General features: G+C 34.5%; 1 protein-coding gene across 2 annotated transcripts; it reads left to right on the top strand.

Annotated features, from left to right (window-relative positions):
- The first annotated feature begins 749 nt into the window (after positions 1-749).
- Positions 750-13,507, top strand: LOC120078260 (translesion synthesis protein REV1). Of its 2 annotated transcripts, none has more exons than XM_039032484.2 (24): positions 750-1,027; positions 1,354-1,498; positions 1,783-1,898; positions 1,994-2,070; positions 2,393-3,033; positions 3,318-3,461; positions 3,637-3,769; positions 3,869-3,957; positions 4,093-4,143; positions 4,222-4,425; positions 4,942-5,061; positions 5,901-5,993; positions 6,822-6,881; positions 6,969-7,055; positions 7,186-7,269; positions 7,406-7,478; positions 7,759-7,827; positions 8,692-8,790; positions 9,382-9,669; positions 9,787-9,842; positions 10,137-10,714; positions 10,925-10,985; positions 11,314-11,396; positions 11,934-13,507. In XM_039032484.2, exons 1-23 carry the CDS (start codon positions 762-764, stop codon positions 11,353-11,355), a joined length of 3,576 nt encoding a protein of 1,191 aa, XP_038888412.2. In that variant the 5' UTR covers positions 750-761; the 3' UTR covers positions 11,356-11,396; positions 11,934-13,507. The 2 variants fall into 2 exon arrangements, 1 of the variants encoding a protein (XP_038888412.2); XR_005481962.2 differs by having other exon boundaries at positions 754-1,027; positions 11,314-11,407.
- The last annotated feature ends 729 nt before the right edge of the window (positions 13,508-14,236 follow it).

The raw sequence follows: 14,236 nt of genomic DNA, 5'->3' as shown, positions 1-14,236 counted from the left end.
ATATACGATCACATATACAATACTAAGTATACAATCATTTATAAATTAGTACACGATCATTTACAAATTACTACACAGTCGTTTATAAATTACTGCACGTCGTTTATAAATTACTATACGATTGTTTATAAATGACTACATGATCGTTTATAAATTATTACACAGTTGTTTATAACTTAGTATACGATCGTCTAGTAATGCTAAACGATACTTGTATTGTAATGAACGATTGTGTATATGTTACTATACGATCGTTCATTTAATGCTAAGAGCCATCTGGGACAATAAATATTGTAGAATATCACTTACATTGTCTCTGTTTTTGAATTTGACGATGAAAGCGATCAACGAAAATTTTGGACTGAAACTCTGAGAGAGCACTCTGAGAGAACAACGGGAGAATTGCGGGGGGAGTTCAAATACTAAGAGTGACCTTCTATTCTGTTAATACCAATATTATTAAATGCTATTGGTAGAATATTAGTTGAGAATAAATGCTTTGGTGGAATGTTGGTGTTATATTGAATACACATTGAATGGTTGAAGGAAGAAGATGGAAGGCTTTGGTCAGAAGGATTTTTAAAATTGGAGGTAATTTTTGAATTTCGTATGACAAAAGGTTAATGGTAGAAAAGTTTTTGGTTTTTGGGTATTTTGTGAAATTTTCTGAATAAAAAAGTCACTTTTCCAATTATATCTATTGCTTTTCCACGCGTTATAAAATATAAATATATCGACATTCATTTGCCGCCTCATTTTAAATGCTACATAGCCTTAACATTACACTTCCTTCCTCGACAATCTTCTCTTCTACAGGAAAGATGAATTCTGATTCTTCTCGCTCGGCTAATTCCTCCAGCCACAGATCCAAGCGAATTATCGACAATTCATCTCCGTCGAACCCTTCCAGTAGCGGTGGCAACAAGAAGAAACGGATCAACCAGAAAACCCTAGGCGTCGCATGGGGAGCCAATTCCATTTCAGCCTCTCGCTTCTCTCGCAAATCCCCGTTTTCAGATTTCGGAAGGTTTTTTGTTTGTTTTTCCCTCTTCGTTTTCACATGTTCTATTTGTTAGATTTGTATATGGCTTTAATTTGAATTTCACCTTTGCTCTTTGGAAGAAAATTTGGTTAGTTGAACCACCATATTTCTTTTAACGAATGTTCTACATGAAGTTAAGTGAATTTTGGTCTTGGAGGGGCTTAAAGTTATCAAAGGACTAGCTGCTCGCTTTATAATTGAATTACTTTAGCTTCTTAATTGCTGTTGAGGATTTTCGGTGTGATGTGATTCTAACTTATATAGTGTATTTATCATCTTTTTCTCCCTCAAATACTTTGCTCTGGACGCAGTTACATGGTAGAAAAGACCAGGAAACTGCATAATCAGTTTAATGTTGATGCTTCAAGTGCTTCACATAGTGGTGCGAACTCAGGAAATCAAATATTTCAGGGCGTGTCTATCTTTGTTGACGGTTTCACGATTCCTTCCAGTCAGGTAGTCTATTTAATAATTTTGAGTTGAGCCGTGAATGTAAAGTAAAACTACTGAAAAGTATGAGTAGGAATTTACAATTTTACACTTATTCTTTCAGCTTTTGAGCAATTTTAGCAGTTTCTCTTTCCTTCGAGGTGAAAGATATTGAGAAAAACTGGAGACTTTACAAATTATCACCTTTTTAGGCTTGTCCATATCTATTATTATTTTTAATTAGAATGACAATATTGTAGAGTGTTTTGTGGGCAATTTTTACTGCCTTACTGATTACAAGTTAAATTCAGGAATTGCGGGGTTATATGTTGAAGTATGGTGGAAGATTTGAGAATTATTTTTCAAGACGTAGTGTTTCTCATATAATTTGCAGTAATTTACCGGACAGTAAAATAAAGAATCTCAGGTTTGGTTCAAAATTTATCTTCATTGTTAAAAACTCGCAGTAGTTTTGTTTTTGGTGAAGAATTAAGATAAACTCTTTTGTTGGTTATTTTTCAGGTCCTTCAGCGGTGGACTCCCAGTTGTGAAACCCACATGGATCTTGGATTCTGTTGCTTGTAATAAGCAATTAAGCTGTAAGTTAATGCATTGCTTTTATAGTTTTATGTTTAGATATGTAAATTTAATTAGTGGATAATTGCTTCAGGCATTAGGAACTATTTAATTCCAGGTTGTTGTCAGCGCTTAAACAACATCAAGCTATTTCCTTTGTCCCCACCCCCCCCACACAAAAAAGGGTATCGAAGAGAGATGCAAATTAACTTTTGCACCTGATAGGTGATATGGATCACATTTTGCTGTATAACTTTGTCCCAATAAATAAAAAGGTCTCAAAGAGAAATGCAGACAAAATTTTGACCCTGGCAGCTGATATTGTACTCATTTTTCTTTTTCTAGGGGTTCCTTACCAACTTGATCAGCTTGTAAGTAATCAACCAAGATTATCAGAATTCTTTTCTATGAAAAAAGGTCCAACGCTGGAGAAACCCAAAATTTGCATGACTACTGAAAAGAAATATGGAACAGAGGATTCACTGTCCCCGGTGGCTGTAAATTTAGAGGATACCACTTCATCTGAAGTGACTGAACAGATAGAATATAGAGCAGAAATGCATTCTGACTCTGAAATGAACCTTCAAGATAATGCAGATGCTGAACTGAATGAGAAGTCAAGTGATGATTTAGAGGCTACCAAACTAAAGGATACAAATATATCCGATGTAGATGCATCTATTGAATATAAACCACAAGTTTGTGAAAGTTTTGAGATGTGTCCTCGAAAGGACGCTGATGTAGAAGTACAGAAATGGCCAAGCTATGAAAAATGTAATTATGTAGATGAAGAACCAGGAGTTGTTGATGTGGGTCAGAGCAGTGAAGAAAATACATCTAGTTTGCATGGTTTGTCTGCATCAACTCACAATGGTAGTACCAATAATGATCATAGTGATGGATCATCAAGTTCTATGGTGGCTGGGTCTTCCAAGCTGCAGCATTCAACTCTTGGAAATCCAGATTTTGTTGAAAATTATTTCAAGGTATTTTAGGTTATTCAAGAGTTTTTTCCTACACTGAGTGTTTTGATTGATGACATTTATCTTAACTACTTTACTTTCGTCCACGTCTTCTAAATCTTGACATTTATAACTTATAATAGAGGGCTGCAGAACTAGGTCCTATCAGGCGTCTTAGTGAAAAATCAGATGTTCTAGAAAAACTCTAGGTCCTTGTTTCTAGTACTTTTACTATTTCATTACAGCATGATGGTAACTTTTCACTTTTTGCCATTTCATAGACTAAATTTATTTTCTTCAATCTACAGAAGTCAAGGCTGCATTTCATTGGAACTTGGAGAAATCGTTATTATAAGCGTTTTCCACGATCAGCTAATGGGTCCAGTTCTGTGATTTCTCATATGAATGGTTCTTCCCATTATCAGTCTGCCACTATTATCCATGTTGACATGGTAATGTTTGAGCAATATTCGTCCTTCAAATATCTGCATGTTGGCTTTTGTCGTCACTATTCTTTTTAGATGGTTACTTTTTACTTTGTAGAACTTGGGAGTTATTTTTTATTCATCATTATATATTCGTTAATTCATTTTGAAGTATAGTAATACCAGTATGCTGCTGCCTCAGGACTGTTTCTTTGTCTCGGTGGTTATTCGAAATATTCCGGAATTTAAGGATAGGCCGGTAGCTGTATGCCACTCAGATAATCCTAAAGGAACTGCAGAAATTTCCTCTGCAAACTACCCAGCTCGAGGTTATGGTTGGTCTTCTAGTTCTTTATTTATGTAATCTATAATTCAAATCCAAGGCTTTTCTAGAGTATCGATTGATTCTTCTCTCTTTGGCCATATCTATCAAGGAGTCAGAGCGGGAATGTTTGTTAGGGATGCAAAGGCTCTTTGTCCTCATCTTGTTATTTTTCCATATGACTTCAAGTCCTATGAGGAGGTAAGTGGTGGCTCTCCCTGGGTTGTCATTTGGCAATCAGTTTGCTTATGGAAGATAAAAATCATATTCTACTTCTAGTATCTTCCATGTACAAAAGATGTTTTGATGGCATCTGACATCTTGGGAAATATGCAGGTAGCTGATCAGTTCTATGACATATTGCATAAGCATTGTGAGAAAGTGCAGGTCTGTTTCAGACAGCATTTCTTGTAGGCAATTCAATGTGATTTGCTTCATTAATGTCACTACTTGTGTCAAATGCAGGCCGTAAGTTGTGATGAAGCATTTTTGGATATCTCGGGCACGAACAGGGTAGATCCTGAGGTCTTGGCTTCAAAAATAAGAAAAGAAATTTTTGATACAACAGGATGTACTGCAAGTGCTGGAATAGCTACTAATATGCTAATGGCTCGCCTTGCCACCAGAACTGCAAAACCTGATGGTCAGTGTTACATTCCTTCAGAGAAGGTAGGTTCTAGAAATTCTTCCACTGAACCTTTAGTTGGTCAAATCACCCAGCGTTACAACATTGTGTTTCAATTCTCGTTAGATTAGTCCATTTTGATGTCTTGAATGTTTAATCATGTATTTTGTCTTATAAATCACTTCACTATTTTTATGTGTACTCTTGAAGGTAAGAGGGATTGTCCTTTCAACTTTACATGGAAGAATTAGTTTAGACATATTCTTTTTAACCAGAGACAAAATTTTTCATTGAAAAATTGAAAAAATATAATGAGACTTGATATTTAACAATATACACTTTGAAAGGGGTGAAAAAACTAAATGTGATGCAAACAAACGAAGATTGAAACTCAACAAAGAACAAAATTGAAAAAAGAAGCTCCCAAAAGGAGCAGAAAAAGGAAATAAAAGATTAACAAAACAAAGAAATTTCTTTGTATATTATTCAAGTAAATACTTCCATTTACTGTCAAGTAGAATGTGTATAAGTTGTTCTTGTATTCCATTTCATTTTTGTAGGTTGATGATTATTTAGATCCGCTTCCCATTAAGGATCTTCCTGGAATAGGGCATGCCTTAGAGGAGAAGTTGAAGAAAAGAAGTGTTTTGACTTGTGGTCAGCTGCGTATGATATCCAAGGTGGCTCTGTAGTTCTCTCTATGGCTTGTTTGTTTGGTCACCATAGGTTTACATTAATGTCAAGAAATTGAGACATATTTATTATTGTTTTTTTGAGTTGCAATTTTCAATATGATTTTTTTTTTCTCTTCAAAACCCTTGAAAATGTGTCATACAAGTAAGTTGTCAAGACTCAAGAGACAAGGCAAAAGATTAAAAAAAAAAAAAAGTAATGTTTCCTAGAAAACAGCTACATCAATAGAAATAGTAGGCTTTGAATAAATATCATACGAACACTCTATTCTGATAGAAAGATTGTTGAAGAGAGGTTGAATATATCTTTATTGGAGGAGAGAATGGTTAAGGATGCAACCAAGAGAGGTTGGTGTGACAAAGAGGATAGGGTCATCTCATGATAAGATTTGTAGTTGATCCCTATCAGCATAAGTAGTAGGCTTTAGAGAGGAGTGGACTTGGAATATGATACTTGCTTCATTGTATTAATGAAAATTATAATAAAATTTGGTAATTTCTTTAATGTAATATAATGATTTTGAAAATATTTGATACGAAGTTGATAATTGATTTAGTATTGCACAACATTTGTTTGTATGTTATCATCATTATTATTTTCTTTTGGAACTTTTTTCTATTTTATTGCATGATTGGCTGTAAGTCCTCAGTAGTGGCTCTGTAAAGGATCTGCTGGTGAGTGGATATTGATGTAGGGTTGCCTTTGTCCGTATACATAATAGAGAGTTTGTTTGTGGCTGTGCTATGACTAAGTTATTTTGCTGAGTTTGTTATTCTCAAACTAAGTTATCTGGAATGATTGCTTAATTTACTCTTGACGAGTCCAGGATTCTCTTCAGAAAGACTTTGGATTAAAAACAGGGGAGATGTTATGGAATTATAGTCGGGGGGTGGACAATCGTGCAGTTGGGTTGGTTCAGGTTTGGCAAAGAGATAATAAACCATATACTTTTTCATTAACTTTTACATGTTTTGCTTAATTGAATTACAATTTTTTCTTGTTTTGTTTCTGAACTGTTATGTTACAATACAATACTAAATATATTACTGCATTAGATTATCCAGTAAGAGTAATGGATGTACTACAACCACTCAAAATCTTCACTGTTCTCTGTGAGCAAGACTTGATAACTACCTTAATGTTTCACTTGTTGAGAATTAAGAGTAGACAAAGCAAACTTATCCTTTTGATCTGCATTATAGAATGATAGAGGCATTATTATATGTCTGTGTAAATAGGATTTTATTAGTCTTTTGGTGTAATATAACTATTATAGTTTAAGGCTTCTATTTGTGCCTATAAATGGTACTTCCTTTGGAACTATTGAAAATTTTAAAGAAGTCCTTTTGAGTTGAATCATGATAAAAGATGCACTATTTCGTCTCATATGTTGATGGACTACTGCGTTGGGGAGTTTGGGATTCTCTTCAGGGGTTTGGGTTCAAGATTTTCATGTAAATACAATAATTTGAAACCCTTGTTATGAGAGTCATCTTTCTGGCAAATCCTCTTTGGAAATTAGTATGGGTGACGCAGGGATATAATACAAGGGTGGCCCTCCCCAATATCTCTGTGATCAACAAAATTAAAGATGAAAAGGAAAACGGTGGATGGAGTAGAGTGGTACTACTCTGTATATTTTCCAAATAATATTTGCTTCGCAACAGTGACCTAGTTTTGTTATCTTGATTTTCTTACATTTTCTCATAATTTTCTATTTCTCATGTTTACCCTGCTTATGATTTAGGAAAGCAAATCCATAGGAGCTGAAGTGAACTGGGGTGTTAGGTTCAAGGACTTCAAAGATGTGGGTAACATAAAGGGTTGCACGTTTACCCATTTAAGATGAAAAAATATATGAGTGAATTAAGAACTAATATTTTAACTATTACAGTGTCAATGCTTTCTCTTGAACCTTTGTAAGGAGGTTTCATTACGGCTGCATGGATGTGGAGTGCAGGGACGTACCTTTACCCTCAAGGTACGTTCTCTTTCTTTTATACAGTGACAAACATTGTTGAGTTTTGTTCCTTCAAGATATGAATGGGATTTTTCCTTCTTGATTTATGTAGAAGTGTTGTTAGCATTCTTTTTGTGATGTATTTATTTAGATAAAAAAACGAAGAAAAGATGCTGATGAACCTACAAAGTATATGGGTTGTGGAGATTGTGAAAACCTGAGCCATTCATTGACGGTATAGTTGTCTGACAAATGGATCCCATGTCCTTTTTTTTAATAGTTCTAACCATGTTTGTGAAATTGTAGAATTCTTATTTATTATTTATGTAATCTTTGACATCTAAATTTGTAAGTTTTTTTTATTGTACTAGGTTCCTGTTGCCACAGATGACCTGGAAATTCTTCAAAGGATTGTAAAGCAGCTTTTTGGGGTTTTTGTCATAGGTAATCCTAAACTAGGCATAATTATGATTTTTCAGTTGATGGTAACATTCCTGTTTGCCATCCTGAACCACATGTTATTGATACTTTATATTGTCTCATCAACGTTTGTAACACTGAATCAGCATAAGAGAAAAATCACACCGCTGGTTTCTTTCCCCATATATTGTACATACATTGTAGTTTTCCTTTCTTACTGGACTAAAAGGCATCTTTTTGAATTGAGTTTGATACATATTCTTTTCTCTAAGAATTTCTATGATGTCCTTTTTGGTGCATGTAGATGTCAAAGAAATTCGTGGTATTGGTTTACAAGTTTCGAAGCTTCAAAATGTGGATATCTCTAAGCAAGGTAAGTTTGTCTGTATTATGATTTTCAGGCACTATTAATTTTGCTTCTGTGGAAATGAAAATATGTAAGCATAATGAAGAGAACTTGAGGGGGCCTCAATTTATGAAAACAATTTCAGTTGGCTAATCAAATACTGTTTCAGCAAGGAATATTGAAAAAGAGGGTGCTTTTGGGGTGTGATCCCTCAATGGTCGACGTTGGATTTGTGAGGAAAAGGAATAATAATCCTTCAAATTGAGCAACAAGATCATGTCACTTCCCTCGTTAACATTATTGAGATCTGTAAGGGATGTGTAACTATAGTAACTGAGAAGACCTTTCTGAAATTTTTGGGGGAACATTGTTTACGCAATCCAAGGAATTCAATCTAGGGAGTTCATCATCAACTATTTCTTGTTGGGCAAGGCCCTATTGAAATGTACAGCAGAGGATAATGCTTGGCTGCTTTGTTTGAATAAACGATGCTCTAGAGACTAGACAATTGAATTTGAAATTTTATCGAATATTGGTTACTTGTTGAATGAGAATATACTGAAAAATATGCCAAGTAATATAGGAAAGTTCTCTACACATCCATTTGTTATATCTTTAACCTGTGATCCATTTTAACATCTTCATTCCAACACTCCTTCACGAAGCTGTAATATCTAGGTAGGTAGTGAGGGGCTTGATATCTAACTATATATCATCCTAGAATCTAATATTCAATCAAACTCAAATCTGAAAAAGAAGTATTCATTTTATATTTAAAAGAGAAGTAATCAACTATTAATTAAATAATAGGTGGATTATTTTTGGTCTCTTACTTTTTGGCATGTTTTTTGTGGTATAGTTGGTTTCATGTGTGTGTGTTTTCTTCTGAAGGGATGAAAAGAAATTCTTTGGACTCGTGGCTTAGTTCATCTGCAACTACAAATGTAGAAAATAGTACTGGTCCTTTATTAAAGGAAAGGGCTAATATAGGTATGGGAGTTCTCTATTTCGTCTCTTTCCTTTTATAATTGATGTACTGCTGTTCTTTTCCATTGAATTGATTCTTTCTTATTTATTGTGACTATTAGGATTTTAAGCTGTAACAATAAGAAAAAAAAGAAAGGACATCATGCTAGCTCAACAGCTGTATTTTTCTCTCTGTTTTTTTCCCCCTCCTGTGAGGTATTGATATTATGGTGATGGTAATACTATCTGATTTGATGAGAGAGAAGGTGGTTGACGTAGCTCTTCTAGTCATTAGATTTGTATATGCTTACATTGTGAGCAGTTCAAACCCTATGGATGATGATAGAAATCTTGTTGTGAGGCATCGGTATTTCCATACTTGCATGTTATTTCTAATCTCAGTTCTTAGTTCTTATGTAAATTTTACCATTAGCAATTATTGTTCCTTGCTTTTCTAATATGTCATCTTACCTGCTCTGGAAGCGTCCCCATAGGGTTTCATGTATGGATATACACTCGTGTATGCATATAATCTGAGTATCTTAGTTCTCATGTGTTTATTCTTGGTTTGAAGGTGAATCATCATTCTTACTCTGTTTGTAATAATCTTAATAGATAATGAGAAACAGAGTGACGCTGGAACTTCAGATCAGTTATCTGCTGATCCTATTAGCCATCTGATTCAGATGGAGAATCACCAGCTCCATCGTGAAGCTTTGAACCCGGTTTCAGCTCCACCTCTGTGCAATCTGGATATTGGAGTTATAAGAAGCCTACCTCCTGAACTCTTTTCCGAGTTAAATGAAATCTATGGTGGGAAACTAATTGATCTTCTAGCTAAAAGCAGAGACAAAAATGAATTTTCCTCCTCTTCTAAAAGGGTTCCATCTCAAGGATCAGGAGGTAAAATTTATCTGGATAGTGATGCTAATTTTAAAATAATCTTTGTTGTCCGGTTTCTGTAACTGACAAAGATGATAATATATCTTTTTCTCCCTTTCTACTGTCAAATAAATGAAGGTGATGGACTTACTTTATCGGATATCCAAGGAAACAAAATACAGTCGGAAAATAAGGTATTATTTAATGGAGACTTTGGAATATATCTCATATTTTTGGTATTCCATCCCAACAGATCTAATAATTACAGTATAAGTTGATTACACTTACCTTTGTGTTTGTAGCTTCACTCTTTTTTTTTTTTTTTTTTTTTTAATCTGAATGCACAATCTACTGTGAAGAGAGGCATGCCCTTGATGTATTTATAATTGCTGAAGAGTACAGCCGCATTTTATTTTTCTAGCTCACCAGTCTTCGATTCACTCATGTATTTATGTGCTCTTTGGTGTTTTTGGTCCTATGTGACACAGCATATTGTTGGTCGTTCACCACCTGCACAAATTTCTGGGGAAGGATTGTGCAATTTGGTGACTCCTCTTCCCACCTCTGGATCTCATATAATTGATTTACTACCTTCATCTCTAAGTCAAGTAGATCCATCCGTATTGCAAGAGTTACCTGAATCACTGAGGGCTGATATACTTAAGCAACTCCCAGCACACAGGGGAAAAGAGCTTTCTTTGGAACATTCAGTAAAAAATCATCAGGAATCAGGCGGTGCTATTGACAATACTTCTGGCTTAGTCGATTCTTTTATGGAGAATGATCTTTGGTTTGGGAACCCACCTCTATGGATTGATAAATTTAAAGCCAGCAATTGTTTGATATTAAAGCTTCTTGCAGAGATGTATATAGAATCAGGGTCACCAGGAAATCTATATGGGATTTTGCTAAGGATTTTATCTCAATCTTGGCATCATTCAGCTGCAGATTCTGATAGTTGGGATGGCGCTATCGATGGTTTGTGTGAACTTCTTAAGCAGTACTTCATGTTGAAGATAGAGCTGGACATTGAGGAGACCTATGTTTGTTTTCGTCTGCTTAAGAGGTAATTTTGTATATTGGTTGAGATGACCAGGTGATGCAGGCATGAAATATTGTGCCCCTCTTTCAAGTGGTCTTGCCTTGCTATCTGGTTTTACGATATTTATCATCCACCTTTCTTACTTTTCTGAAATTTATGTATGACCATGCTGATCTAATATTAGAATTACATTAGTTGTAGGCTTCATTTTGTTATCCTTCATTTTTGTATCAGGTTAGCAATGAAGTCCCAGCTGTTTTTGGAAGTCTTCAACACTATTGATCCTTACCTTCAGGTTATTGCCTTAAATTGCTAATTCAGATAATTTAAACGTTTTAGTTTTCAATCAATGGTGTTTTCTTTTCATTAGTGCACCTTCTTAATTTTCTGGTATCCTGTGATTTCTCCCACAAATTGTACATACAATTCCTTTGATAGAATTGCCCCGTTGGACCTTTCCTTTTCTTTTAAGATGTTGGAGGTGGATTTTCTGTTTCTGTATTGAAGATACATATAATTTAACAGGCTGAAATTTGTAGCTATGACATCTTTATTTCTTTATCAAAGATGTTTAATTTTTTATTTTTCTTTATACACATTCTCATTGAATTTCAAATCATCAGGGGGCAGTTAATGAAATCTACGGCGGAAGTTTGAAGGTGTAGACCCTTAGTTTTTTCTTGACCAGTGGCGTTGAGATGGAAATGTATGTGCAGAGTAAGAGGCCTTTAACAATTCAAATAATTTCATAATACTCTCACTCCACTGAGATGATATTTTACAACGTGATCATCATTTGACAAACTTTAAACAAATATTGCCTATCGTTAATAATATACTTCAAATTGAAGCATCTAGAGACTAAATCCTTGAGTGTCTTTATCATGATTTTGCAACTGTTTAGGAACAGAATTTTGTTGGGAGGAGAGAAGGGGGAGTTTTATCCTCTAGCTTGTAGCACCAATGATTCTCGTATTATAGTTTTGTTTATTTATGAAATTGACCTCTACACATATTTTAGTCTTTATATAATTGTTGATAAAATGTGAAAATGTGCATCGCTGGGTTTGCTATTTACAACAATGTAAAATAGGGTTCTGTAAGAAGCACATGATTTGTCTTTATTTGAAGACAATAAAATTGATCTTCGAGAACTCTTGTTTTTTGAGTCAATGTACTCAAATAATTGTATGACTTGATTTGATTGAAGTCTGACTGTTTCTTTCAATTGTACGAAACACAGGTTAAATGTTCACAAATTGGAAGTGCCACCACTCTATCAAGCGCGGTATAAGATAAGAAAAGCATCCGTCTGAAATTTCCTTTGGCATGGCAGTAAAGACAGGCGGTTTCCATCTCACTTAATGAAAAGAGGTTAAACTCCCTATTGAAGAAGGTGGTCTGGGCATTGTGGATTAAAGCACAAGAATCAAGCCCTTCTAGCAAGGTGGATTTGGCACTTCCAAGCTATAAAGGGCCACCTTGGAGGAGAGTTATTGCTGTCAAATATAGTACCTCCCCCTTCAAACACAAGTCCGGTTGCACAGCTATTAAGTATTGATATAGTTAAATTTACCATAACTCACAAACTTAAGTTTTTGGGTTGAGTGGTGATTTACCATGGTATCAGGACAGGAGCAGAAGGTCCTCTTCGAATTCTTGTAATATCATTTCCACAAAAACGAATCACTTTACAAAATTTCCTTGGAAATCCATTATGAAGTATTGAGACTACGATGGATACCCTTGCAAAATTGGAAATAGACCCATGCACCTTTTGGTTGGACTCTTGGATCGACACGGCCCACCTTTATGCCGTCTATTCCTTTACTGTATTCTCTGTTCAATAAAAAAGAGAAGCATCCATCCGAGAAGCTTGCAATAATTCTTCTTGCTGGTATTTAGGCTTAAGGAGGAACCGAATGGAAGAAGAAATCATAGCATTGGCGTCGTTGTCACGCCTCCCATCAGCCAGGTATTTATCCACTCGGGAGAACCTTTAGGTTTTGAAAAAGGAATTAAATGGAACTTTCACAACCATTCTATAACTCCAGACCTTGCTTCTATGGCCCAAAATACATAACATCAACTTATTTGGAGATTTGGAGGGGAAAGTGTCCAAGGAAGTTGAGATCTTTATTTGGAACTTAGCCACTTATGCGTCAGCAACACTTGAGACAAATTACAATTCAGAAATCTTTGGGTCTCTCTCTCTCTCTCTCAGCTGGTGCTCTTCATGTAAAAACACATCATCCTTTCATCAGTTGCCCTTTCGCTTCCATCTTTGTCTTCCTCTGGCTGGTCTATTGCTATACGAGGAGAGTTTCTGGCTGATTCTTTCGGTTCTGCCTTGTCGTCATCCCTTCAAAAATCAAAGAGGCGAAAGTAGAAGTTCCAAGGAGCAACCTCACTAGAGACTTTCCAATGGTCAAATTGGACTTAAAGGAACAATTCAGACTTCCAGTGATAGAAAATACTTAATAGTATCAATGGCTTTATCTTGGTGTAAAAATTATTGTTGCTTCTGCAATTATGGTTCATCGTCCCTCAATTCCCATTGGAAAAGTTTTTTCCTTTTTTTTTTTTTGGTAATCATGTGGTTGAGGCTTCCCTTCTAGAGGACATTTCTCTCCAAAAACTATTAGTACTAATTATAACTGTATCTTAGAAACTGCAGCTTTTAGAAGGTCGGGATGTAATTATTTTGCACCTAGAGACTATTGTTAATTCTTCCATATAGTAGACCAATTTACAAAAGAACTGCACCTCGTGCTGAGAAACTCAATAATAGATGGTATTGTTAAAGTGTTATCATAATTCATACGTTTTTGTCCATATTATTCCTGTGGTTTATAATTTGATGGTGCTATTATATTTTGTTTTAGGTTGGCAATGGTTGAAGCAAAGTTTGAAATATCGATATTGATGGAAATATCGAGGTCATTTCATCGATATCTCGATTTTATGAAAGTATTGATGTCGATTGAAATTTTGGAGAACTTTATAGAAATTGGTGAAAATTATTATAATTAGTTAATGAAATTTTGATTGTGGCTGAATTCGACTATAATTGACCATTTTTAATCATCATTTCTGTAAGATAAGACAACATTTAGATGTATGTTGTAAAATATCTATATAAATACCTATGTGAGAGTAGAAATTTAAAAAAATAAAAAATAATATTAATAATATCAAATATTGTAAATTAACTTCAAAATTAAAGGACAAGAAATATTTCCATATAAAATAATTGTAAATTGTTTATTATAAAATGAAGTGGATAGAAATAAAAAATCATAGCATTAAACTAACATAACATAAAAAGAATAAAAAAATTATAACATTAAACATAATACAACATAATGGAAAAGCAAAAGAAAAAGAAAACTCTACAAGTAGATAAAGTTTGAGAGAAAATGAGAGGAATATTAGAGAATTTTTATGTATTCAAGTTTGAGGTGAAATGATGTAAAAATTCAATATAAATATTTAAATGAAAATATGTAGTTTTTTGAAAATAAGAATTTTATATGGTAAAAGAGA

Source organism: Benincasa hispida, chromosome 5 (genome assembly GCF_027475165.1).
Source record: "Benincasa hispida cultivar pf3 chromosome 5, pf3_genome.v1.1, whole genome shotgun sequence".
Lineage (NCBI taxonomy): Eukaryota > Viridiplantae > Streptophyta > Magnoliopsida > Cucurbitales > Cucurbitaceae > Benincasa > Benincasa hispida.
This window is presented reverse-complemented; position numbering and strand designations above follow the sequence as displayed.